We start from the raw sequence: 27,413 nt of genomic DNA, 5'->3' as shown, positions 1-27,413 counted from the left end.
TGGACAAGGACTATACTGATTGGTTAAGTTTGTCACATGGTCCGTTTGAAGACCAATAATATCAGGGCTACCAAAGATTCTATTTCAATGGTTGTTGTAGTTTTTTAGCTTTATCGTTTATATTGTTGTTTGTTACTTTGTTGCTGAGTAGTAAAATGGAAAGAGAAGCATAATCTGAGCTTCTGGTCTTGACTTAAAATTGGAATTTTAGAACTCTGGTTCCAAACTAAAAAGTGATCATAGCTTCCCAGAAAGCGGGGGGGGGGGAGCTGAAACTCGGGACAATGGTGGGTAAGTTTATCACATAACTGCTGGTAAATTTTGATGAACACTGGAATATTTTTCTGGTAATTGAGGAAAAACCACCAATTGCACATGCAACATCAGAGTGGGGCTAGTGAACGCGTTTCATGTTGCGATTTGTTAAATTTCACTTAAAAGATTTGTGGCTGCATATTAAGATTTTGCTGTTATTGCCGAAATAAAACATGTTATACTTGTCATATTTGCGATGCTGTTAAATCGCTGGGTTTTATGGCTGTGCCTAGGCTTTAGGTTATGATGCAAGACAGTTCTGGTATTAAAGTTGATCTGTAGATTTTCATTGTAGCCCTGTGACTTTGGGACACGAACAGGATGAAAACTTGCATGATTGAATGAAACACATCTGTGAAACTTCTTATACATATGCATTTTTTACAAGAAAATGTGGTTATTGAAATTGTAGTTGTCTAGTTCTGTTTTAGGAGAGTTTTGTGTTCAAATATGATTTCAATATTTTGATCCCTGTTTTGGCAGAAACGGGCAAAATAAAGTTAATACCATTTTCCAAAATGAAAATCTGCGGCAATTGATTCAGAGTAGTCATTTTGAGATTATGGTAATTTAATTTTTATGGAGCATGGCTTTTGAAATATAACCCAACGGATTTTGTTAGCAAGCAATGGTTGTCCTATTTCATTAGTAGGAATGGGATTGATTGATGGATGCAGGCAGGGCTACTGATTTCAGATTGAAAGTTATTTGCAAAGAAAGCATTGTCACTTGCCCCTCAATTCTCCGCAAACAGCACACCATCTTCTTACTATCCACGAGTCCGTTGTCACTAGCCAGTGGCAAGTGCACATTTTGTGGCCTCGGCGCAGTAGTTAATTTGTAACCATCTAAGTTACCTGGCCTGCAGTGACTAGCTTAAAGTTGAAAATAAACATCTTGTCTAGCCCTGGTAGTTAGTCTGGGCAGTTGACTTTCCTTGGGCATAGATTGCGGGTGGATAAGAGTTGAGCGTTCCTTCATGGGATTTCATAATTGTCCCCGCCTGAAGAACCACGTCAGCAGAGCATCATAAGCAGTGAAATTACCTGGGTACCATTCCTCATCACTTCACAGCCCCTTAATAAGGGTGGCATCAAAAGCCTACACCCTGATGGCAGTGGCAATGCTCTAGTTGCAGAGCTAGATGAGCAGCCTAAGCCTGAAGTGTGCAGAGGACATTGAGGATCAAACTCGGAGAAACATGATAACATCACCTTGATCACATGTTACTTTTTTAGAATAGGGTTCATTTTGATTGCATTTGCTAGGGTAATGTTTTTGGTGGGTACGTGTGGAAAAATGTCCAGGGGGATTTCTGAAGGCAGCCACCTCACTGCTACCATGCACAATTGCCCAGCATCTTTTTGTAATCAAGCTACAAACATTGTATGCAATTTTACTCAAATCTGTCAAACCATTACCCGGCTTTATGGAAGAAACCCAAAATGAGACCACCTAATGCAGCCAGTTTGCTTGCATGAAAACAAGCAAAGCTGTGGACCAAATGCAGGTCTGAGATTTGCTCTCAAGCAATGTAATCTTGAAGCATGAGTGCTAGCGTCAATAGCACTGTTATAGCTGTCCATATGACGAAAGAATTTCCGGTTTACATTTAAAAAAAATTAGATTGGGTTAAACGTATACTTTGTTTAGGTGACAATGCAAATGACATTGTTTTGTCAAATTATTCAAAGCAGAGGGTCTTCACACAACAGTTGCCAGTACAGGTTCTTGCAGTACATGATTCAGGTCTTCACTACACCAGACAATAGTCGCTTTCGCTGCCCTTTAACAGCCTGTGTGTGTTCCAAATATGTGATCTGCAACCTCCATTCTGATAACGTTTGGCTTTATAAACCGTATGGACTCTCGGCTCATGATCAGTGCTTCTGATGGACTACAAATGTAGCACGTGTCGGAGTTGCTTTAACATTTAGGATGCATAACAATGGCGCCAGTGCTTAATTTTTAAAATAAGTGCCAGTGGCCAAAAACTCTTGGCTCACTAATGCCGGCCTGGTTCGGATGAGTGCTAGATCGGCCCACCTCCAGCACATCACACTGCTGCTCCATGGGCTCTGCATTTCAATTCACTCCTTAAATACAATTACATTTCTTTTCTTCCAACCCAGTCTGGAAGCGGCTACCATAAGAGGGTTGTGTCTAACTTTCGCTGTTCACTTTTTTTGGCAGGCCCACAGTCTCAGCTCGCTGTCTTGTCGGTAATATTTAACGTTCTGAAAACTGTTGCCCGCCGCTGCGTGCAAGGCGCATTCCTTTGTGGATTCACCCACATCAATTACTGAAGACATGGAAACTTTTTGTCGTACAAAATCAACCATTTAGTCGCTCATTCATAATAAATATAAATGCTCGAAATAAAATGTTCGCTTCAGCTTCCGCTGCACTGACATGTTGAAGCAGCTTCTTACCATTATATACCCATACAAGTCATCCTAATCGCAGATTTATCAAAAACACTTATACATTTTGAAAGTGACATGCAGTGGTGCGAATAAGCCACGCAGGACTGTGAATGCCATTGTCTTTTCTGCTTCTATCACATCAGATATTGAATGTGTTTGCTCTTTTTAAATGATGCCTCTCAGGGTTTCCTTTCAAAATTCTCTATCTGCAATGTTCATGGGGAGTACATCTTAAATGCTGTGAAAGGCACGGCTCAGTGAGCCGAAGCATAGTCTAGGCACAGCGGTAAATTGGCACCCTCTGTCAAGCTCTCCATCAAAAAGATGTCTCCTGTGCACAGTCCTTGCTCCCATCAGATGTTTACTGAACGGAACTTCTCCATCATTGGATCTTTCATGGATTAACACGCTGTGAATATTTCCCATTGTCTGGCTGGGAAACCTCAGTAACTTTAATATAGCAGTTTTCCTATGGACAACTTCGACACTGTGTCCTATCGACGTCTTTATGGGTGATTTATGCTGCACCAATAGAATGTTCAGTATAAATGGCCCCACCCCCGTGGCTTCCATTCATATTTCAACTGTCTCAACTGTTGGATCACCTTGCGTTCTCGAGAATTTTTGCTCTCCGTCTTTTATCCGCGGCTTCACTGCTCCGGTGTGGTTCAGGCCCGTCATGTCATCTGTGGGCCCGAAGAAGTCGTTCCGGCCATGCGAGACCTGCGGCCCCAAGAACATTTATGAAGGACGGTCATGTGGACTGCCTGTACTCCAATCATTCCATGGAGAACTGAGATTTGCCAGGGGTTTTCCCAGAAGAAGCTCGGACCGTAACCGGCAGTTGAGGATCGGAGGTTGGTTTGGCCCGCTGGGGCAAATCTGTCTTCGGCAAAAAGGTCACCTTCGCACCAGAGGGTTCATTCAGTGGTTGCTGTAGTCAAAGCACAATTGCAACAGCTGCCGCATGGGTATTTGGCCAAAACTGCTGGCATGCCCCAACTTGATATCTTAGTCTGCTTTTCCTGTGCTGAATTTCTATCCGATTTGGAGACCAATCTTTAATGTTCCTTCCTTTTTTGAAAGCATAAATTGGTTTCAGTAATGCCAGAATATTCAATTGAAGCAGATGCCGGCGGGTGGCTATAATTTTCTTAATTTTGTTGTGCTGAGTATTGTATGTTAACGCACAAACCAATTGATCTTTTCTTAGCTTTCTGTTTTTGCTGTCTTTTTTTGAGTAGATCCTCTGTTTTGCTCGTTTCTTTGATAGGACATCCCCTGTTTTTCAGTCTTCAATAATTGCTGCTTGTTTTGTAAAATCTTCCAACTTGGAACAATTCCCGCGTACCATTAAGAATTGTCCATATGGAATATTGGACCTCGGGGACTGTGCGTGGAAACTTTGGTGATGTAATAGTGTTTCTATCTGATTCCTTTCTAAATAGATCTACCAAGAGGACATCTTTTTCTACTTTAATAGATCTAGAAACGGGATCTCTTTTTTGCTAGTTTGTATGTAAATTTTAAATTGGGATTGAGTACTGGATTCTTGCCCATAGGTAAGACGCTAGGCGGTCAGGATTTAAAAGTACTGAATTAACCATGCTGCTTAACAATGGGAACCAATCTGGGTTGTTACTGATGTGTTTAACTGCCTGCACGCCCAAAGATTTGTACAGAGGTCATGCAGAGTTGTTTGTGGAGTCCAAACGGGCATCGATTCTGGCTTTTGCACAATTTTGTTAAATCAGATTAGAACGATTTTCCTTAAATAAAGTTAGACGGATTTAATCCTACACGGTTTACCATACACATACTGGGTGAGATTTAACGGGCCCTGTTTAGAAACTAGAAAACTGGGGTATGAGCATGACAATGGAATTTGCTCCCCGATTGAAATGTTTATAAAATGAAAAACCTGGAAAGTAGAGACATGAGCTTTTAATAAGTGTTTTAATAGATTTGTTTTTAGAAATGTTTACATATCCTGAAGACACACAATGATCTGGAAGAAATCCACCAGAGACTGTTGAGTCAAAACTACATACCTTGTTCGCCAAAGCAGTGGAGCTTCTCATGTAGTTCTTTTTTTTTAAATTCTTGCGAGCAATATATTGGATGTGAATCTCCTTATACAATGCTGTAACCATCACAATCACCCAGTGTTGTATTATTGATACTTCTGATGTGCTTGTCCTGAAAGTGTTGTGCTCGCTGGGAAGGATTTCGTGCAATACACGCATTTAATGCATCTTTTTTTGTCGACAGTATGCACTGGTGTAAACGTTAAATGCACTTCCACACCTAAATGCATTGAATCTTGGCGCGTCTGCGATAACCACAGTGACTGCGATGATGGGTCTGATGAGTCGAGTTGCCCAGACAATAGGTGCCTAGAGCACCAATGGCAGTGCAGGAACAAGGTGTGCATCATGGAATCCTGGAAATGCAACGGAGTAAACGACTGTGGAGATACGTCTGATGAAGAGGCCTGTGCAATACTTGGTATTTTTTACCCTGTTCTAAATGTTGCAAATATGTTTAGTGTTCATGTACTGTACATTTCGACATACAGCTCTTATGACTCAAGGCATGCCACATCTTCAGTTTTGGCCTGAAAATATTTCTGAAATGTCTGATACGGCTGTGAGATTTTATGCCTTCTTATTCAACTGGGCCAATGCCTGTGCACAGGAATGCTCTATCCCAAAACACAGTATACTATTTTCTGGCACAGGTTTTCAAGGATCTTAGCGCTTCCTCCAACTCATGCCATCCTAAATTCCCCACCGTTCTAACGCCACCCTCAGAAACCCCTCTTGCAATGTCCCACGCACATTTTAGTTTTTGGCCAGTTTCCGACCCGCACCCTTCACTAATCGGGAGATCAAACACCATACCCTCCCTCCCAGCTCACCCCTAACCGCTCAGTGGGCGGGTTCCACCCAATTACCCCACTCCCATTTTACTTAACTGTTCATCTTCTCCCGTTGCCTGACTGCACATCGAACACTAGATATATAAAGACACTACATTCGTGGGCCCTCTGTTCGCTGCGCAGTGAAGTCAGTGGTCCATGTGAGGAATTGGATCATCCACACAGGGAAAGTGTGCTCGCCTGGGCTTTTTTTGATAAATGAAAATGAATGAGACCAACCTTCCAGAAATGAACCACACCCACTTGTTCGGGTAAATTCTGGGGTCGGCATAGCCGTACCTAGGGTCTGCTGACCTCAAGCTCACGGAAGGACCCAACTCCCTCCAATGTCACTAAGTCGAGGTCCACACAAGGAGCAAAGGATAACTGCCGTTTTATTATATCAAATGAGCAGGGACAACCTACTAGGCATCAAGTTCCATCGGAGTGCATCTCAACAATTTCAGGCTCACAGGCTCTTTTTGTACATTCGTGACGTCACAATTGTCCATCAAAATCCTTCCCCAAACCCAACACCACTCTGGGTTGGCTCCCAGAATGGTAGGTCCAGTATAGACATGTAGGGTATTTTTGTTATTGGTGGTCGCGGTGTCCGGTGATGTACTTGGTTCATCCCTAAAAATTGCTACCTGAAAAATGTTACATTAGAACACCTGATTGGCTGGAGATTCTGGCCGCCTGTTCCCTAGTGTCCTGATTGGTCAGTCTGTGGGCCCCCAAGCCTGGGACCATCGTTGTTCCCAGCCTGCGAGACACCTGCTCTTGTATACTGTGTATCAATAAGATGACTGTGACCGTGTGTAACAAGGAGTTCTTTGCTAATGCCATGAGAGCAGTCCAGTCCCAGCGTATATTGTAGGTGAATTGTTGCAATTCTGTAGTGAGGTTCAGTCTCGGACGTGAGATAGCTGCATCGGCCCAGCTTCCAGGTCTTGGCATCATGTCTGGTCGGCCGGATCACGTGAGACCGCTGGCAAAGTCTAATTACTTCGTTTTGTATTTTAGCTTGAGGTAAACTACCCTGTATCTGGGCTCATCGTGGCACAGTGAGTGAGGATGTCGCTTGCAACATTGTGGCCTTCGTGATGGCAGTTCCTGCCAGGGCGATTCTGCTCACTCAGCAGCTTGGAGCTTCGAGATTTCTGTAAAAGGAGTTTGTGTGCTGGATTGATCTGAGGCCTACCTAAGTTCTGGTTATTCTTCCAGTATGATTGTTCAAGGGTTAAAAGCATGCAATGAGCAGTCAGGTCCCTTGAGTGCTCCTGTCCATCCATCGAGTAAATGGCGATTAGTGTCTGCAAACATATACACAAGCTCTTCTGGCATCTTGCATTTCTGTAGTGCGATAGCGAGACTATATGGAAAATAACAAACGTGCAGACAGGATGTGTCACTGTCCTCTAGCTCATAGAACTGTACGTGTATGTTAGTGTGGATTGGTGTCCCCCGATTGTGCCTACTGCATGAGTGCTTCCTGTCTAATGCGGCTATGTCGTCATGGAGTCGAACGGTTGCAGCATGGCTTGCGGGAACGTCAATAGGGTTGGTCCATAGTGTCATCTCCAGCTTCGGCCTTGGTTGTCGTTGGTTATGTTGGCTAAGGCTCTTGCCATCGCGGGATTGAGCAGGAGGATGGCTGGATGTCTGTCGTGATGTGAGCTTACGTTGGGAGTGGTGGGACCGGGTGCAATCTCGGATAGTCGATAGTTGTTCAGTCGCGAGTGCTTCTTCCAGTTAGGGGCCCCATCAGGAGGGAAGGGACACTCTATCATCCCTCTACACATTTCATCTACTTACCGCACCAAACACATAGTCCCCTGTGCTCTGGGAAGACGCATCCTACAGGCGCCCCTCGGTCCATGAAAGCATTCCAAAAGAGGGGCAGGCAGACTTTCTTCCAGCCATGAGCAGCCCAATTTAAAATATCAAAGGATCCATTTATCTGCATTCCTTTGTTCTCTAGCTGGGGGCAGTGCATACTAATGAGTCTAGTGGACCTGGTTGTTCTGCCTGAACTGCCACCTGCTGGTTCTTCTGGCAGACGTTGGGGGTAGTTAAATCCAAGATGTTTCCAAAATATCGTATTGGCTTGTTCATAAGATGTTAACCTATGTTTAAGGTGAACCGAGCCACTCTAGCATGCTGTGGCTGGATGGATTTCTTGCATAATAACTGCTAAACAGTACCATTTTTGTCGCGGTTTATTACACGGTCACACCCAAGTTGGGGAGCTCCTTCCCCCCACAAAGAATGTGGCAGACAATGAATCGCTTTGAGTGATTTCAGGTTTTTTTGAGGCCCTCACCGGTGTCTCTCACCAACAAATATCCAGTGCCACAGTGGACTAGGAACCAGGCCGGTGTGTTAAGAATATATTGATTAATTTATTCAACCAAATATCACAAATACCACTCACTATGCTATACAGTAGAACGAGCAGGGTGTTGCAGGGGACACCCCTGCAGCACACCTGATAAAAAAAGGGGCTACTGGGGTGTCCCACAAGACCCCGCTCACTATACTTTACACTGTAGTGAGCAGGTGTTGCGGGGAAACCCCTGCAACTTCCGAAAAGAAGAAAAAAAAGAAAGGTACCCTGCGGGGCTGGTTCCCGATCACACAAGTGAAAGGGAACTGGCTCCGCAGTGAGACGGTGTGAAGGAAAGGTAAGTAGGGTAGTGCTATGTTGGGAGTATGAGGAGGTGTTGGGTGTGGTTGGGGGGGCTGTCATGGGTGTGTTGTGGGTTTGTAGATGCGTGTTCGCATGGGAAATGTGCGAACCTTTTGTGGTTCGCACATTTCTCATGCAAACTTTTCCGTCTCAGACTTCACGCAGATCCTACCCTACAGCAAGCAGCCTGTTCGTACATAAATGCATTTTAATTGCCATATTATAAAACGCAGTTTCAAAATATATACGTGTTGCTTTGAAATTGTCTGTGTGGATGAACTTTTTATAGGCAGAAACCATGTTCGCACTTTGAAAGTCTGGCGAGCATTTCTGAGCATATTCATGTAAATGAGGGAGTAACAAAATGACCTTTTATTTTACATGTAAAATGCTCTATTTCACTGCAGCTGCTGGGGCACAATCTGGTATTTCATTTAAGATACTATGCACTGGGGTTTCTTGAATATCAGTGCAGCTCTCCACGGATTTGTCAAAAACATCATTGCCACACGTCTGTCTTTCCCTTCATGTGCACATTTTAGCATCTTCAGATTTTTAGGCCTACTTTCTTTACTTTTGATTTGTGTTCCATATGCTTATGTCGGCCATCATTTCTGTGCTGGCCTTGTATTTTGGTGAGTCATCATAATGGACTCTGGCCTTTGTATTTCTGGCATCCAGGGGCTATTTCACCCCACATTTTTCCTCCTCCTTGCTTGTAGTTGAGACATTTTTAATTCCTGCTTTGGAGGGTTTAATTATAGGCCAGCTGTGGGTCAACACTTATTTGAGCCCTCCCTTCAAGGCCACTGCCCTTTTTTCAATGTTAATGATTCATCCGACCAGTGTTTTTGAAGCATGTGAGATCAAAGCTTTTTTCTCCCAAATGGTCATATAATCTGCACGGATTCATAAAGTGATGCATGTCCACAGGAATTCAAACAATTGCGTGGCTTGTTTGGGTGGTGATAAAGGTTATGTGCAGTTTGTCTTATGATTCATCTGTTGCATGTTAATCTGCCTATTAAAGGTACATTAAGTTTACCCTTTTGCTTTGGTAGCCAACTGATGGCTGAGGAGCATTCTCTGACCTGGCGAGCTGGAGATATCACTTTAATTCCGCAGAGATGAGGTTGACCTCCCTGCCAACCTCAGGACAAATGCCGACTAAGCTTTTTCTTTTGGGTTTCAAATGTTTTCTTTAGTTGAATAAACATCTTGTGAGACTTAAAAGCAGTTATGGGGGTAACACAAGTGGGCATCTCAGTCCTTTTGGCACAGCAAAGTGATGCGGTTTTGAATACTTCAAGCCCAACATGATTTGCTCCTTACCATTGCCCTTGAAAACTGTAGAAGCACATATATACGAAAATGTAGTAACTTACAATATAAACATGTGCTTGGTTGTACAGATGTTTGACAGCACTTTTCATACAATATGGAGGTGGAATTAAAGTGACAATGTACCTATACCTGATTCTTCAGTTCTAGTTTAGAACTTTGCATTCGGAAATTGCACCTGTAACCTTCAGGTTATGTTTCTCATTACTCGCCTCACTCACTACATGAAATATTGTCTAATCTTATAGTGAATAAAATGCAAGACATATAATGAACATTTGAAATGCCTGAGCTGAAGCCTGGGCAATGCATGATATTCTAATTCGTAGGTTGGGGCAGTTGGGTTCACCGCTTGTAGCAGCAAGAACCGGGCTGTAGCCTGAAATTCCTGTTCAAGTGTTTTGCGCTTAGATTTTGTCCATCCCTTTCACCCCCCAATAGAACTCGATGTGACTCCTAGTTCAAATGGGGTCTATAGCTTTTCAAAAAAGGACCAAGTAATTCTCAATTTATCTATTGGAGTGTTGTCGGCATCCTGGTAGATATTGTAGCATTAAACGTTATTGTTTGCAGGTGTTCTTTTGCAATGTAGAATCCGCCGGTTATAGGTATGTACAATTGCATATAAGCAGCCATTTACCTAAACATCCCTATGTGAGGATTAAACAAATTATCACAACATACCAATGGTTATAATCAAAGTTCTGTATGTAGACAACACAATACCATCTGAAAAAGATACAGCTTAACTTTTCAGTTTCTTTGAAACTGAACTGAAGCAACAGATGCATTAAGTCCTGGGCAGTGGAAGGGACATAGATAGTTGCCACACCCTTCAGGGTATGTCGCACTCCATGTTAGTTTGACCCATACTTTTAGAATGTGATGAAACTTACTTGGTGAAAACGTTTAAAAGTGAAGACTGCACAGCTAATGTCACTGCCACTTTCAGAATCGCATACATCTCAAATGGTAACTCCACTCTGTATTCAATTTCATCACATCATTGAGACCCCTTGCCTGGCTTTTGGACATTAATATTTATTGTGGATGTGATGTATTTAATAGTCCTTTGAAAATCCTCTGTATGGTGTTTGTCACTATGTACTAAAGGGGCTGTAACGAATGGGTGTCCAGTGGTCCTGCAGATTTGAAAATATGTAAAGTTTTGAGATGTTATACATACAGAACCTTCTTTGACTAAAACGTATTTTTATGCAAATCATTTGGACCCCAATATTTTTGTTCTATTGTGTACATCACTTACTATTGCTGTGGGTTTTATTTCTTGTTGAATTATAGAAGACATTACCCTAAAAGACCACCTCAAATTCACTTTTCAAATGTTCCCTTTAAGCAGATGTTAAATTAAAACAAACTTTTTGATTTCAACTTGCTTTGTCTAGCTGTACACTTTTGCTTTATTCCTTGTACTTTCCCTGCATCACCCATTGCGCGCACACACACATCTGTTAGCTTGAAGTGTCGTAAGTTACCAACAAGAGAAACCTGGACCCAATGTGACATCCACTTGTATTGTCCTCTATTTAAAGCGTTGCTGTTATCCAGCTTGTCTAAGATGGCTCAAGGAGTAGTCACCAAGTTGGATTAAGCAAGAAGAAAACTACTATCCAATAATGCAATGCCCAAGTGACTTAATGAAAGTAATGCACCACTTTCTAATTATAATTTGCGCACTTTGTAACTTGTCTAACATTTTATTGGTATCTGGCAAAAAGTCCTAGTTTCTATAAATGTGATTGTTGCATGCTATACTACCAACCAATACATTACTACTGCAGACCTCATGAAACTACCTCAGACATAATTCTGACACTTGGAAGACCAGTAATAACACCCTCATGCTACTGGCCCTTTGTGATCATGTAACCCTTTTAAATGGCTATCTTTAACCTTTAAACATTGAAGACCTGTCTCCAACTTTGCATCATGTTGCCAGGCAACACTGGTCTGTAATAACTAGTCGAGTGATACCGTGGCTTAAATATCCCGCAGCAAATAGTTAAAACATTCATTTCAAGGAGGACTACATCAGATTTTGGAAGTATTGACTGTTTTAACTGTTTGGTGAAACTTGAGGGGTTTCCCTTTATATAGGGACATATGTCCTAATGGTACTTCAGGGGTGCTGCTCAAGAAGACCTTTATGTGAACAAGTGTACATGGGTCGTTATCTCTTCTCCTTTCCTGGCAATGCAGCTAGAGTTGTGATTTTGGAGCTTTGGTCAAACAGGGAAATAAGCCACTGCCAAGCAGGTTGGCGAACATCAATGGAGAACGCAGCAAACTAGATCAGCATGCACAAATCCTAAAACTAGCATGCCCCTCCCCAAAATATAGCAGCAGTTCTACCTTTCTAGACACAGTGAATGCTATCAGAATGGTGTCCACAACGGTGCTCGTTAAGACCTCTTAAGGTGTACACTCAGAGCTTCCTGCTGATCTTGCAAACTTCAAAGGGAAACACAATTCTCGCATTCCTTCAGCTCTCATGTGGGGAGGACCAATCGGGAGGTGCAGCTGTGTCTTGTTACACATCTATGGTAGCTTTATCTAGCTTAAATTACAGAGCAGTGTCCCCAGTTACAACTGCACCAATAATAATGCACGTTCATAAAAGTTGCTTAACTTTGCAGAGCACGAGTAGTGCTGTGATAGATTTTTCACTTTGGTGTGCCCGGCATAAATACGTGCAGCAGAACATCTTTATGAAAACATGAGATCTCCTCTGTAACCAGGCCAGAATAACACTATAGGTCTGGCCTGACAAATCTACCAGCATTAATATTGGTTGGCATCTTCAAGTAGTTTTACACTTAATTTGACTTCGGTGCATAGTCTCTCATACATGCATGTACTTTAGTTTCTTATTGCACAGGTCCTTAATAGCACTGAAAGTAAATTGCTCACAGGCAGTACTTGAGTGCAATTGGGGCCATTATAAGCATCAGTCCAACAAGGTCCTGGCCTAAACGGGGGATGGGGAAGCCGCAAGGTGCGGGTGGCAAAATGTGTACACCATATACATGAAGGGGAATGAGGGCCTGCCTCTAAAGTGAGGGGTACCAGAATAAACCGCGCTTCATTCAGATATTTTGCTTTTTTTCAATCACTATGAAAAGGGGTACCTGCAAAATGCAGGTAATTACCTTCTCGCTTGAAACACAGTACTCTCCATACAGCGCAGAGTTTTCCACAAAACCACTTTCTTTGAAGTGCTATGTGAAAATGTACTTAGATGTGGTCTGAGCTGAGTGGCAACGATGTAAACTTAATCTCATGGGATGCGATTTTTTTTTTTTTAAGAGATCAGATTTTTAAACTACAGAGTTTAAATGTTAATAAAGAAAAATGTTCCTTTTATTTAATTTTTAATGTGTTGTAAGCTGCCTTTAACATAGTATGGTAATGTGCTTTTATGTTGTATGTTTCGTACAAAACTCTGTGTGGCTATGTATTTGGAGAAAAAAATAAAAATGTACTTTCAAGCCTGATTGTTCAGGACCAACTTTAAATTGAGAGCAAAGTGTGCTAATAGGCACTTCCCCCATAAAGAAAGCTTTGGCAGCCGTTTAAAATGGTTCCTTGCTGCACTGGAACAATGGTACGGGAAAGACAAAAATGTTTGGAGACTTATCGACAAGGTGATTGTAACCCCATGATAGATTTCCAGCTTGAAAACCACTCTGTATGAACAAAATGCAATTTTTGTTTTTCTAACGTAAGCGGTGTTGTTTGACATACATTTTTATTCAATCCATAAGTCATATGTTGCTGTACGCAGCCACTTGTTTTGTCAGCGTTGGGACATTACACCAATGTACACATTACAGTATTTCCCATGACACCATATAAGTAGGACAAGGATACACCTATATTCCTTATCTATGTATTCCTAGAATGGTCCCCAAATAGCCTTGGGTCTGCATGCTGTTGGGACCATGTTCACGTATCCTTCCTGTCATTTGAAAAGTCAGTTCTTTGAACCAGTCTTTCAATGTTGGTGCTTGGTTTGATTTCCACCGTGATGGAATGCATTTTTTGGCTATTATGCACCCCATGTTAAAAACCCGGATCGTGACCTTCACTTTGCCAATGTCTCTGAATAGGTATCTGAGCGGAAGCATCGGAGGGGATGTCAATTATTTGGTGCAACACTTCAGCCCCCTTACCCCAGAATTCCTGTATTCATATACAGCTCTAGAACATGTGTATGGTATCTGCCTTATCCCGCTCACATTTTATGCACCTATTTGCACCATTGGGGCGAATTTAGCAATTTTCTCCGCTGAATGTCATCTATTAAACTTTTTAAATTGTATTCTCCTGTACTGTGAGTTTGAGAGTTCTTTAGTGAGTTGGCAGAATTTCTGCCATTTTGTTTCCTCTATGGTATTTTCTGTCCCTTTCCCACTTCAATCTAACAGTGTTATGTATTACACTTTTGTTTTGCACTGTGTGTATTCTGGACAGTAGCCCGCTGCAACTTTCACCCCACACAACCATCTCTATGCATTCAGTAGTTTCTGGCTGTGGGGGAATATTAGCTATTTTTTTTTTCACAGCTGCACACATGGCTGGACCGGCCCCCAGTTTTGCTTTACTCTTCTAAGTTGACAAACCTTCCTCCCCCGAATAGAGATCTCCTAGTTTCATTTCTTTCCCTGGGTTCCAAGCTGTCTGAATATCCGAGTCAAATGTGTGAGCGGGGGCGGGAGACTTCGGGGAAGTTCCACAATGGAATACTACTGCAATATGGGATGGTCGTGTCCAGTCTTCTATAGATTCGATTCCACACATTTACCTTAAGTGGACTTGGAAAATGTAAATTTATTTTTAAAGTAGAACATTTAGAACTAACTTGTAGCGCAGTCATTTTTTGAGAAAACAAAATTCTTTATTGCCCCTGTAATAATTACATATCTGCCATTGGGGTCAATGTGGGTGGATTCTTAATTTAATTTTATGGATTCATGTATTGGTGTAATCATCCCACACGCTTGTGTAGAATACCGGTCTACCCCATTTCGGTGCCATTTTCCGATTTGTTGTCAAAGGCATGTTTCCTGTAGCATCACCACATTAGGTGAGTGACGCTCCAGATTGGCCCATATCTTTCTGGCTTTTATCAGATAACTTTAAACTGATCATGGTATGCCCGCAGTTTAAACTATCTGCCATTCATATCCAGTGTATCTATCGCACTCGATCAAATCTCGGTCTCCCAGTTTTCGAACATTCTGCCATTTTCGACCCGCTCCAAGTGCAAGTTTTCTGGTTTTCATACATTCGCTCAACATATGGGCCTGGTCGAGTAACCCCACTCTCGCACAGCTACTTTAACTTAACTTAGAAAACACCCCCCTCCTCCCACCTCCCGGCCCCATCTTTTCGAACTGTGGATGCCATCAGAGGCATTTTATTGGCCGCCATGCCCTCGTCAGGTTCCGGTGTTCCCCACCTGCTTATAATTAATTCGTATTCACATGCCTATTACAATTTACTCATTAAGTGATTTTCTCATATAGGACCTTAGTCATTCGCATCTCTCACACCTTCTGCATCTCTTATTGGATTATTTGTCTCTGTCGAGGCAGCCGCGGAGCAGGAATGGAGGCCTCAACATAGTTGAGCACATCTGCCGGGACTCGAAGTGTCCTTTCCCCATGTTGTATTCTTAGTTTAGCAGGGAAAATCCAAGAGTATGGTACTTTACATGCTCTCAAAAGTCTCTTTACAGGGTTTTACAGTCTCCTCTGGGCTTGCATGCCAGCGGCGAAGTCCGGGTAGATGTTGCTTGGTTCAAATCGCAGCATACCAAGTTCTCTGGAAAGCTTTAGGATAGTATCCTGATCCCTGTAATTTAGCAGCCTTGTTATGATCGTCCGTGGTGGTGCACCAGGACATGGCAGCGGAGCCAGGGTGCTGCGCGCTTTTTCAACAAGGAATTGCGCAGAGAATGTGGAGGTGTCAAACTGTCTTTAGGAGAGACTCGAAGGGTTCCATCGTGCCTCTACATGATGATTTGGGCACCCGATAATGTGTACGTTACATCTGGAACGCAATTCTAAGTCCTCACACTTAGTTTTTATCTTGGTCAACTGTTTTGAGGGTCAATATATCAGGGTCGTGTTGTTGGAGTGTTATCTTCTGCCGTGTTGACTAGTTTCCACCTCATTGATTCTTCCACTCTCCTCTAATTTTGCTTTGAGGAAGCCCATTGTTGTGACAATATATTCTAATATCACATTTATGGCCATAAAGCTGCTCTGCATGGTCTGGAGGAGGTGGTCGTCGCATGTTTACTTCCAGCGTCCCGTCAGGCACTGGAGTCAGAGACCACCCCAGTGGACGAGGGTCTGGCCAGCAAGAGTCCATTGGGCCTTTTTTCTTAGCAACTTTGGTCATGGTGTCTGAGTATGTTACAGGATGCTGTGCCAGTGTTTGTCCGCTGTGAGTGGCCGTATTGTTAATGATTCCAATCGGGTGTCACACACCAGACCAGAACTCTTGCCCTTATGCCAGAAGGTAGCGCACAATTAAAATTTTCTTTATTTCCTAGAATGTGGATTGAGCTGGCACCCGACCTGTCTCAACCCCCCTTTTACAAATACCCTGTGTCACAATGGACCAGGAACCAGGCCGGTGGGTGATAATACAATATATTTTAAATTCAAATGAAATCACACCATTTTAATATTGGGCAGCAATCACCAATGGGGTGATAATTACAAGGTAAAAGGATGAAATACACTTGGTTTGACCTACTATAACCTATCCAAAGCACACATGAATGGGAGGAATTTTACTGTTCGGGTAGATAGGACCTGAGTTAAGATCTCCGCCTGCAATGCTCCCTCAAACCCTTAGTTAGTAATTGGATTTTGAGTGGATAGAAAGGAGCAGCAATGAGCCGGGTACACTAGGCAGCAAACAGAATTTAAATACGACCTTCCCCCACAACATGGGAGGCAAAATCGGATTCTAAAACCTTTCCAATTGGCTAAATAACACTCAGTATTGGTAAATTATTGATTTGCATGTGCGGTTGAATAAATTAGGTAAATATGAGTTCTAACAGTATCAGGAATGTGGGATCACTAGCAACTCCAAGGCAAGGTACTAACTGCATACAGTTCAAACTTCAACTTTGAAGTGACAACACAGTGCTGCCAAAATCACACGCATAGAAATTGCACTTACTTACTTTCACAGGTTTAAATGTCGAAACGGTTTGAAAAACGGGTGAAATAGACAGAATTGTAATGCGGTTTTTATGCTGGATGACAGATGCACATCACAGGTATAATATGCAAGTGAAAGAGTGACTAACTTAATGACAGGATGAGATTTTCAAGGGAAAAGTAAATTTGGTTTTGAAAATAAAAGCAGTTAACAATCGGTTTGGAAAGGACAAGTTAACTTAAACTAGATTTGGTGGCGAGGAAAGGGAAACGCCACCCGGGAATAGAAGTGTTACGTGTCAGTTGTAACCCTTAACACAGTGTGCCTCTCTTTAGGAAGAAATAATTTATTTAATCAAAATATTACTAAGGACTTACACATGATAGAAATGAATGGAAGAATAGCGCAAACACTAGGAAATCAAGGACCTGATGCACAGAGAATTCTGACAGTTTGAAACAAGTTATCAGGGTATTAATGGGATTACTTGGAGTGGAACAAAGACACGGTATCAAGATGGGGTATGTTGTGTTGCTATGGGATGGGGTGATGCTCACATCAGCACTTGAGCTTGTGATTTGGGACAGTCAACCGGGTTTCTGGACACCAAGGCAATATCTGGTCACTGGTCACCGCAGCGGGGCTCTCCTAGAAGGAAACAGCTGGGCCTGGCCGGTCCCTGGATATCGAGGGTACAGCTGGCATTCGGGTAGTGGGACAAGAAGCCGGTCTGGTCACAGGATACTCTCAAAGGGTACCACTGCTTTCCCCCCTTTCTCCGTGAGTTATTGGGATTTCAGTGGGATTTCTTTTTGGATCAGTGGTCCTGCTTGCATAGGGTCAGCCATGTTCTGACCTGGCAGTGGGATCTGGAATCTGGCAGGATGAATATGTAAAATCGGGATATGCAGGGGCTGGAAAAATTCAGAAGACTCACGTCTGTGAGCTTCCCCTTTTTTATAAGGCGGGTGACATCACAGGATTATCCAATGGGGCATGCTTTGGCTGGACATGCCTTTAACAGGATAGGTCAGCCTATGTATGTCGCCTCCTCCCTAGAAGCATAATGGACTGAAGGAGGGCACTCAGTTTTATGGGGTGTTTTTGAGGTACAGAGCCATCCTATACTCATTTTTGCCAAAAATCAGTCTGCACATAAATCGCACATGTTTACAGTTGGGGCACTTTTGCAAATCACATATGCTCTGTGTGGAATTTGTCATTTGCCTAACATTCCAACTCCCAGGTCTGTACAACATTTTTTTGTCCTAATCGTTTGCCATTTTTGGTGGGAAATGTTTCACCTACAATTCTAACTTTATACATTTGTACATATCATAGATCCTGTTTGCATTTTTTGACATTCCACCATGGATACCTTTCCCATGATTTACCTTTTTCTGCTGTTTGCGTCCCCTACATCCTAGGGAAAGCTACAATGTCTTGTTTTAATGCCCCAAAATCATATTTAAACTGTTAAACTTTCGCATTACTGCGTTGTCCGGTTGCAGAAATAAAAATCCAAACTTTATTAATTCAGAACATTATTTTGCCCCAAATGGGCTAGCTCTTGTCTCCCATAGAAGGACATACTTCCAAATGTTGCTCTGGCGTGGCCTTTGAGTCTCCCCAGTTTAAGTTGAGGGGAGGTGGGACTGACAAATTCACACTTGTGTCCCAGAATCTATTGTATCAGATTGAAGCACTGCCACAGAGTCTGATGAGCGTGTTTGTCATGATGCCTACTCCCGGGAAGCCAGTTCAGGCCCAGCGTCCCCGAAAGCAGACATGTCCCCAGGGAGGGACCCAGCAACCCCTTATAGGGGCTCTTTGGACATTGTCCTGGCGCCTTTGGCGCCAGGCTCATAGAAGGCATCAGTCCTGGCACCATAGGCACCAGGCTCATTATGGGAGTGCTTGGATGGATTTACCTGATGCAGATCATGCTGCCGGATCCAGACCTCCTTGAGGTCTGAAAGGGACTATTTTACCTATGGGACTATTTTACCACTCGGGCGTGGCTGAGGAAGAATACTTACTTGGAACTACTTTGGGGGCCATTTAAACCACGCCCAGACAGCAGCTCACACTTCGCGTTGTTCTGCATCTAGCAGCTGGACGCTCACCGTGTCTGCTACTGCATCCTGGCTCCAGCCACGCCCGCCTGCAACCTGGAACACCTGAAAAGGAAGGAAAGGAGAGAAAGGTGAATAATTGAACTTTACCTACCTCCATCCGGAGTCCGGAACCATCACTCCGATCCTGAGAAAAGACATTATTTTTAGAAGTGCATCGCTCGCTGCAGCGCCGCGTTCCACTCGCCTTCACGAGGCGCCCTCGGGCTCTTCAGCGACCATTGGCACCATCCGTTGCCTTTCAGCGCCTAAAGAGAAAGGGACAAAACAAAGGTGAGCGAAGGAACAGATTGAGGAAGGCCTGATTCTTCCACCTTAAGACTTACCTGTTTATTGTTGGGACAATCTTTCCTCACCTCGGGTCGGCGCCGCTTCTTTGGCACTTCCGTACCCTGGCTCCTAAGGGGAAAAAGACACGCATTAGTGGGTGAAAGCAAGATCACTAAGGGAACCATCCATCAAAAAGACTCACCAGAGTTTACCTTCGGCGAATCCATTCCTCTACGCGGATTCTTCATCCTGCATCTGAAATAGAGAAAAGGACAACGGACAATTAAGGCTTGAACTTTTGCAACTGAATACTTACGGCCTCATATCGGAAAAGTCAAGCAGAGTTGAATACTCACCAAACCCGAGATCCAGTGAAGTAACTGGAAATCAACGCGCCCCTGCATCGGAAGCAGGATGGAGAGCTCGTCCTTTCAGACTCTAAGGGGAATCGCGGAGGGGGTTCGAGAAGTGAGAGGGGGGAAGGGGGGGAATCCGAATCATTATCCCGCAGACAGTTAATCCCCTTTTCCATCTACAGAAGGATTCTTCACCGGCCAGACAGGCGAGGTTTGGGGGTCCAGTCCGTCTTCCGAGTCCTGCGCATCACCTTAAAAGAGGTCATAGCAGTCCAGAACAGGTCGGCGCCTCTGTGGGAATCGGGTGAGCGTTAGTGTAATATTCTTCTTGGTCTATTCAAAGTTTCCAGATGCTGGTTCCCTTTGGGGGGTTGAGGGGAGGCAATATGATGTTCCCAGGAAGCAAATGTCCTTTGAATCCAGGCCAGGAAAAGTCTGTTCTGTGGCTTCAGCAGAGTACATGCATTTTTTTTTTCTAAACCAGAAAGCAAATCTGTTGGAATTAAATAACCCATATATGTTTACCACAAACCCCCACCCCCCACCACATTCTGTGCAAAGACAGGGCCTTAACTCAACATTTCACTTTTAAACAGCATTTTCTTTGCTTGTCAAAAGCACATTTTACACATGGGTTAATTCTGCTGGGATGTCACTTTCAAATGCGGCCTTCTCGCATTCATTTTCTGAATCTTTCCAACGCCCCACTCATGTTTCTAATGCACAGGCATCTGTCCAAATAAAGATCCATTGAAACTGACATAAGCTAGGGGAGAGAGAGCTTTTTATAAAGGATTTAGTTGTGATATTTTGTTGTAAAGTGTTTTGCGCATGGCTTGAAGTTTTTGTTGTTTTGCAGATCTTGCCTGACACAGCCTGTCATTCATTGATGAATGCATTCTTTTGCTGGAGCACAACTTGAATATGGCTGGTCCTAGCTGAGTCCCACTGCAACCAACTGTGTACTGTTGAAAACGGTGGAAAAGAGCTTCAGGGCTCAGTCATTTTAAATGTAAAATATTTCCTTTTTCAATGGGAAATTTTGAGCTAGCAGCAAAGCAGCGCTGATTTTCAATTAAGTTTTGGTGCACATAAGGAAAACACTGGGAGCCTTTCTCTGGGTGTTCCATGTTCCTTCTTGCCCAATAGGTGCTTGGCAAAGACAGCCCAGCCATCGTTTCTGTAGCTGCAAAACGCAGTTTTGATGCAAGGCAGTAGTGCTCAATGGAGCCACCGCAGCCATTCTGCTGGTACTGCTGAATTGTACCTTGGTGATGGAGGGGAATTCTGCAGTGTTGGTAAATGTACCCCACAGTATCGTATCCCAATGCCTCAGTGACCGGCCTGCACGAGTTGTCAGCTTGAAATTGTGTTGGACATCACGTGGTGATCTCAATTATATTCACTTAAAATTGTATGTGCCCCTCGTATTACTCGTGGACAGTTGCTTGTATGCTGTAGAGAAGGAGCAAAGTACCCCCACCTCAATCACCTCGGCCATCTTGCCTATGTTTGGAACCAGAGAGTGAGGCATGTGCGGTACCAGTGAAAATATGGATATCTAGGAGAATCCTGTAGGCAAGGTTCCCATTGAGAAAACATACCTGCATATGAGACAGTATGATGGCCATTTGAATTAAATCCGGAAGAAGTAAAGCAAATGAATGCTGAAAACAAATGTCATGCAGAGCCAAGCTGATGTACATAGAAGAGATGCAGATATTCTATAAGGCATCAAGAAAGTATTGACGATAAGTGGCATCAAGATGAAGAAACATATGCTACAGAACTGATGAAGATGCCAAGTCAGTTTACACGTGTACAGATGCAAAGGAAACGCATGTAGACAAAGTATTCTTGAGGCTAGGTAAGTAGTGAATAAAATGCAGCATGCATATATACAAATAAAGAATGGATGTTTCCACTACGTGTTAAAGCAGAGCTCTGCTAAAGGAAGGCCTTGTTTCCAGTGTGTCGCCGTTGGAAAACAAGTAAATTACAAAGTGAATCTCAGAAAGGCGAGACTTGATGAGCCAAGAAGGCAAGGTCTTATCAGGCTGGAGTGAGCAGACATTGGATACAAATCACGTGAAAGAACGAACTCCTGTTCAGGAGACGTCGAAGGGTTATTAAAACAGTATTTTAAATAGAGGCTCGATTTTGTGGTCTTCAGTCTCATAGAGGGAAGAAGTTGGACGAACATGATGGTCACACCTACGCATGAGGGCAGAGCGTGCCTTCACTCCCCTGAATTCTCCATAGCAAGGAACACTCCCAAGGACAAGTTCAAAGCCCTAATTGACAGCAGACCACTGTGGTGATGATGGATGAATATGCTAATTGGTGAGAAGCAATGGTCCAAGCCGAGCTCACCAGTACCTGTAAGCCCAGTCTGCGTGCTGCTAGACGTAGGTGGAAAAGTACTGACGGAGGTTAGAGTGCCAACCAATGGTAGAGGACCGCATGATTAAGGGTCATATAGTTTGTGTATCCAATGAGATGTGTATTTAGTGACATTCATAGTGATCGGTTTTAAGGGAGGGCTTAGTTGCCCCACCTGATAAGAAACCTTTCACATTTCCTCACTGTCTTAGATGAGTATAGATCATATACCTAGATATTCCCTTAGACCCTATCACATTTGCCATTAGGTTTTGAAGTTTGCCACATAGGATGACTTCAGTAACACGTAGGTTGACGTCACCTATGACGATTTATTGCTATAAGGGTGCCTTTTTTCAAGATGCATTGAGAGTTCTTACCCTGGGATGTCCGTTGTACTCCCTGTTTTAGATAATTGATATTAAAACAGTTGTCCTTTTGCCAACTACCTGAGTCATTTCGATTATTGATGTTTGAGTAACTCCTGCAACCCCATCCATCTCAAGGGTATTGGTACCTCATCTTAAAGGGCTGGAGGACCCCAGTTCAATGCTGTGTAGTCTACACTTTCTAGCGACTTCAGCTGAGGTCTCAATCGCTAGTCTGACCAGGAGTATTTCTCCCAGTTAGGCCCCCTCGTCGAGTTCATGTATTTTAAATTAGTTGGGTTCTCTGTTTGTCCCAGTGCCGTTTCGTTGAAGCAGTAGTATCCCCCCCCCCCAATTTGAATAGCGAGCCTGCACCTTTGCGTTATTGTCACTGTGTCTGGCAGTTGCAATTCCTTTTCATTCCCGAGTACCCCTTGCTGGCACCAGTTAATTTGTTTCCTTAGATTCAGTGGTGTTGGCGTCTAGCTTTCCTGCAGGGTCGCATCGCCGTAGTCCCCCAACCCGGGACCAATTTCCTTTTGCCTCACTGGATCACAGTTGAGCATTCAGCCAGAAGTATGGGCCCTTGGGGCTTTCCTGGGCAAGAGCGTTGTAGCAGTCACTCGTGCCTATTGCACTTATTTGTAAAATGTTGTGCACCCACTCATTCAAACGTTCTCAGACCATTCATCTCCCGGGGTGGAGAGGCCTCTAAAAGCTAGTCTTTCTCCAAAACCACTTTGTTGGTATTGTTCACTCCCCAAGTGGTGAATGGGGTGCCCAATGCTAGATGGGGAGCCCACTCCGGTGCTCACCAGGGCCAGTGCAGAACCACAAGGTGCAGGCAGGAGCAGTCCGTTTCTCCCCAGCTCTCCCAGGGCTGATATTCACACATAGCTCGGGTATCGCTGCGGTAGGGGGAGTGACTCTGCAGCAGCGGGGAAACCAGACTGTATCTCACCTCGATAGCCCCCTGCTCCTACCCGCAGCGGTACCGATGGAGGCACCCACCTTCCAAGGATATCACTTAGTTGAAATAAGGCCACAATGGGTCGTCTCTGGGTCAGCAGCAGCCCGAGATGTAGGGCATGCCCAACCCAGTCCACTGCAGTCTGCTCAACCCACACCGATGGGTTAATTCCTCCAGCTCTGGGAGAGGCCACTGCAGCCCGCGGGGACCAATCCGCCACCCGGTATCTTAATTACTTTCGGCTGATTCATTGAGGCAGCCTGCATCGTTTTAACCTCTCATCCAGAGCAGTTTTCGCTTCAAACTCTGGCCTCGGCCCTTCCCTCCAGCGCATCCCAGTAGCGGGCTCAGCCGATACTCTACGCCTCAGTGTTCAGATCAGCACAACTCGGGCCCCGGCCAGGCACGAAAGCTCACATTTGGACATTCTGTACAGAGATGTCTTCATTTGTCTGTTGATTTCAGTGCTGTATTAGGTATAAATCGGGATGAATTTGTTCAAGGAGTACTAGTGGGACCGGAGCCACACAATCAGGCGGCAATCTCCTTCGGCTACACAACAGTGCCCCCAGAAGAGAACATGTTCTACCGCTAATCGAATGAATCCCCAAGGATCATATACCCTCGAAATAAAAGGGGTTGGCAAAGCATTGCTAGGATTTTGCTTGCCACAGCGTGTGGTGGTCTGCAATTTACCAAATTGCCCCCCCTACTAATTTCTTTAGGACATGTGCACTCTGGGATGTAACTTTACTTTCCCATTAATGAATAGATGCTGTGACTTGAAGACATTGGGGTTGAAGGGAATTCCCAGTCGCCTGAACTGGAAAATAAGGTTCAAGCAATGGAATACCTTTTGAAGTTGCAGTATGGGTCTTGTGTGCAATTGCAGACCTTTGCCAGGGCCCATTTCAGGATTTGCGTGCTGCAGGTAAGGCTGTGGCGCAAGTTTTCTTTCTCATCGTGGACGAGCATGTGAAGATGCTGGTGGGGTGGGAGGGGGGGTAGACTGCAGCTCCTGGTATGAAATTGGAGGGTGCCGCAATTCATGATAGTTGCATGGGAAGAGCTTTGTGATGCTAGTTTGATTTCAGTAGCGAACACAGGTGTGGCTCAGCAGATCTGGGATAGGGTGCACAAGAGCATTGTGTAATGGTGGAAATTGTGGATTCCAGATATGGCACTACAGAGGTTGCCGAAAATCTCCATGTACTCGGACCGAGCTTTGTATTGATCCTTGGCTTAGCGGGCTGTACTAATCAGGCTGATGATCACATGGTTTTCTTAAGTGGCTTTTCAAAGCCTGATGAAATAACATACTAAATTTGCATCATTTTCAGATGTGTAGTGTCCTTGCTAGAACAGTAGTTGTGGGTACATTTTGGTTATTGGGTTATCTGGTGGACGTCTGTGTCCTGGACGCTGAATGCTTGCTGCAAGTTAAATCTGTGTGTTCTACAGACTTGCTTTACTGTAGGAACATGGTGATGTCGCGATAGACTGCCATCCAATAAACCATAAGCATTTCACAATGTACTACCACAAATACCTTTTCCATTGTACATTTATTTGCAAAGACAGCAGTTGTCGCTTGGTGGTGGCTTTCATTTCAGCTGAGGAGACGGAATGGTTTGCATATAACCAGGTCCTTTCATGACCGTACCTTGGAGATTGTGATTGCTGCTTAGCCTTTCATGTTAGTCATTTTCCAGGAAGGAGCTGCCTGAATCATGAAATAATATGCCTGTAACAAAACATCTTCATGATCCTCTGACATCAAATCATTTGGGTTGTCCTCCTGTAGGTGGTATCTCAAAGGATATTGGCTAATCGGAATGAATTTCGACACTAACGAAGTGATAAGGTGCCTCAGTTGGGGCTGGACTGCCCTTTTGGAGTGGGACAGTCGGATTTGCGTTTAGTCTTTCCCTTTCTGTAATAGTATCGAGGTTTGCCCAGAGCAAAGCCCGAGGTTTGATCATTCAAAAACTTCCAAACATCACTTTTTTTTGTTTTGGTAAACCATGTTACGCTCATTGAACTCTAGTGACTTACAACCATCCTTTTAATGTACTGTTGGTGCAACTGAATAGTAAAGAAAGCACCGAAAGGGGATTACCAGCTGCTTGTGATATGCACCACCTCACACGTGCTGGTGCTGCGTGGCAAGGTGTATGAATTAACCATCCCCGTACATGTCAAAAATGATGTGCCGACATTTGCCTCAAAGCATTTTGTCGTGGCCCATAGACCTGTCCTATGCATGTGATATATAGTTTTGCTCCATGTCAATCCATTTTTACTTTAAATAGATTAATACTGTGTGGCGCTGCTTGGGTGTACTTTAGGGCTCTACCTGATGTGCATAAAAAATTGTGAATGTACTACTTACAACAACCCTCCAAATGTCCTTCTGGCGAACAGGGCTATCTTGTGGGTAGACACAATTTGTGCTCCTGTGGAATATTCTAGACTAGCAATAAATCGGTTTATGTTGGTAATTTTCGCCATGAACAAGTGAAATCCCCCCATCCTTCCCAACGCTGTGTTCACCATTACTGAGTCTGCCAGTTTAAGGAAATATTGTATTGATGCGAAGTAGTTATGAAAAGTTAGTGGGTGTGAGAATGAATACTAACCCGATTCAAGCAGGAGACAAAGTGATGGGCTAGGAGCGAATTGTATCCTCCAACACAAGGTAATGGTTTGTGCAGTCAAGAGCCTGAAACCAGCAATTGGGCATTTTGCCTAGGGTGTCAAAATTCCTTACAAAGGCCTGTACACATAGCATTTTGTTGATGGACTACAATGTTTTCATGACCGCTAGTCCAGGTTTATGGCGCAGATGCCCTGACTTTGGTAATTCTGCCATTAGACAGTCTTCTGCACAAATATTAAAGGGTTCTTGAACTGGCCTTTCTGCATATACTCTTAAGTAAAGTGACATGTCTATCTGACTTGCAGTCTCATTGCCACCTTTCCAATCCTCATTAAAATCCATCATACAAAGCTGCTTAAGCCGTTACTGTTGCTGCTTAGTTTTAATACCTGTGTGCAACCTCTAAAATATTCTGAATTGCCACTGTTATATGCATGGGATTTTCACTGCTTATAAAATCTGAAGGGGGAAGCAGATCAATTAGACTGTTTGCTTAAGTGACATCCAGAAATGTCACTGAATCCTGACATTTGAAATTCGTTCTCTGGTTATTTAATCGGAGATCTTGATTTTTGGTAGAAATCCTTTCTCCGCTGCAGTTTTTAGATTTCACTGATGGATGTTTTGAACTTGAAAGGTTGAGGTCCTGTTTTTTCCAACTTGAGTTTTTTTTTTTTGTAGGGAACAAGGTTTTTTCAAACTATATAGGCCAATTCTGTAACTGCTGCCCTGAAAAGGGGTGAACGAGTAACTGACCAGTTGATAGTGGGATTATAAAATAAAATGGTTCAAAGGAGGACACGGCACACCAGTCAGCTGAGGCATTGGGTGGCCAAGATACTAACTGCATTGGATCTAGGAGCAGGGTGGCCATGGAGCGGGAATGATGACCCAGGGAATGGACTGCTCTTGGCTTAGGAAATGGAGCTTCCATACAGATTTTAAGGATTGTACTGTTTTTGATGTATGTGGGAGGGGCGGGGGTGGTCATCAATCAAAAACGTTATTCAGCCATCAAAGTACATCCTGTCAATTTACGGAAATGCACCAAAATGTCGCCCTCAGAATTCCGACTCCCGAAATTCGACTTATTTTTTTTCTGATCCCCCCCACCCCTTACAGCACATATATGTGGGGTGGTTTGGGATATAATAGTAATTTGGGAGTATTGCGGGGGGTGGGGGGGACAAGGTGTCTCCCTGCATATCTGTGGTGTAAAGGAGGTTGAAAAAGTCAGTATTTATTCGGCTGTCAGAATTCTGGGGGTCGTCATGATCGCATAGATCCCAATTTACAGTAAACCAAACATGATACTACACATCAAAGAATCGGGGGGGGGGGGGAGAGACTAAGAGCCCATCCCCTTTCAGGGT

At 43.7% G+C, this 27,413-nt stretch overlaps 1 protein-coding gene across 1 annotated transcript in view; it reads left to right on the top strand.

Moving 5' to 3' along the window:
- LOC138510849 (vitellogenin receptor Yl-like) overlaps positions 1–27,413 on the top strand; it is a 909,900-nt gene that overhangs the window by 211,597 nt on the left and 670,890 nt on the right. The window contains exon 4 of the mRNA XM_069626522.1: positions 5,013–5,249. Coding sequence (XP_069482623.1) covers positions 5,013–5,249 — 237 coding nt within the window. The remainder of the gene's footprint in view (positions 1–5,012; positions 5,250–27,413) is intronic.

Source organism: Ambystoma mexicanum, chromosome 6p (assembly GCF_040938575.1).
Source record: "Ambystoma mexicanum isolate Mex_15411 chromosome 6p, UKY_AmexF1_1, whole genome shotgun sequence".
In the NCBI taxonomy this organism is placed as follows: Eukaryota; Metazoa; Chordata; class Amphibia; order Caudata; family Ambystomatidae; genus Ambystoma; species Ambystoma mexicanum.
The sequence above is the reverse complement of the archived record's forward strand: the minus strand, read 5'-3'. Positions and strand labels throughout refer to the sequence as shown.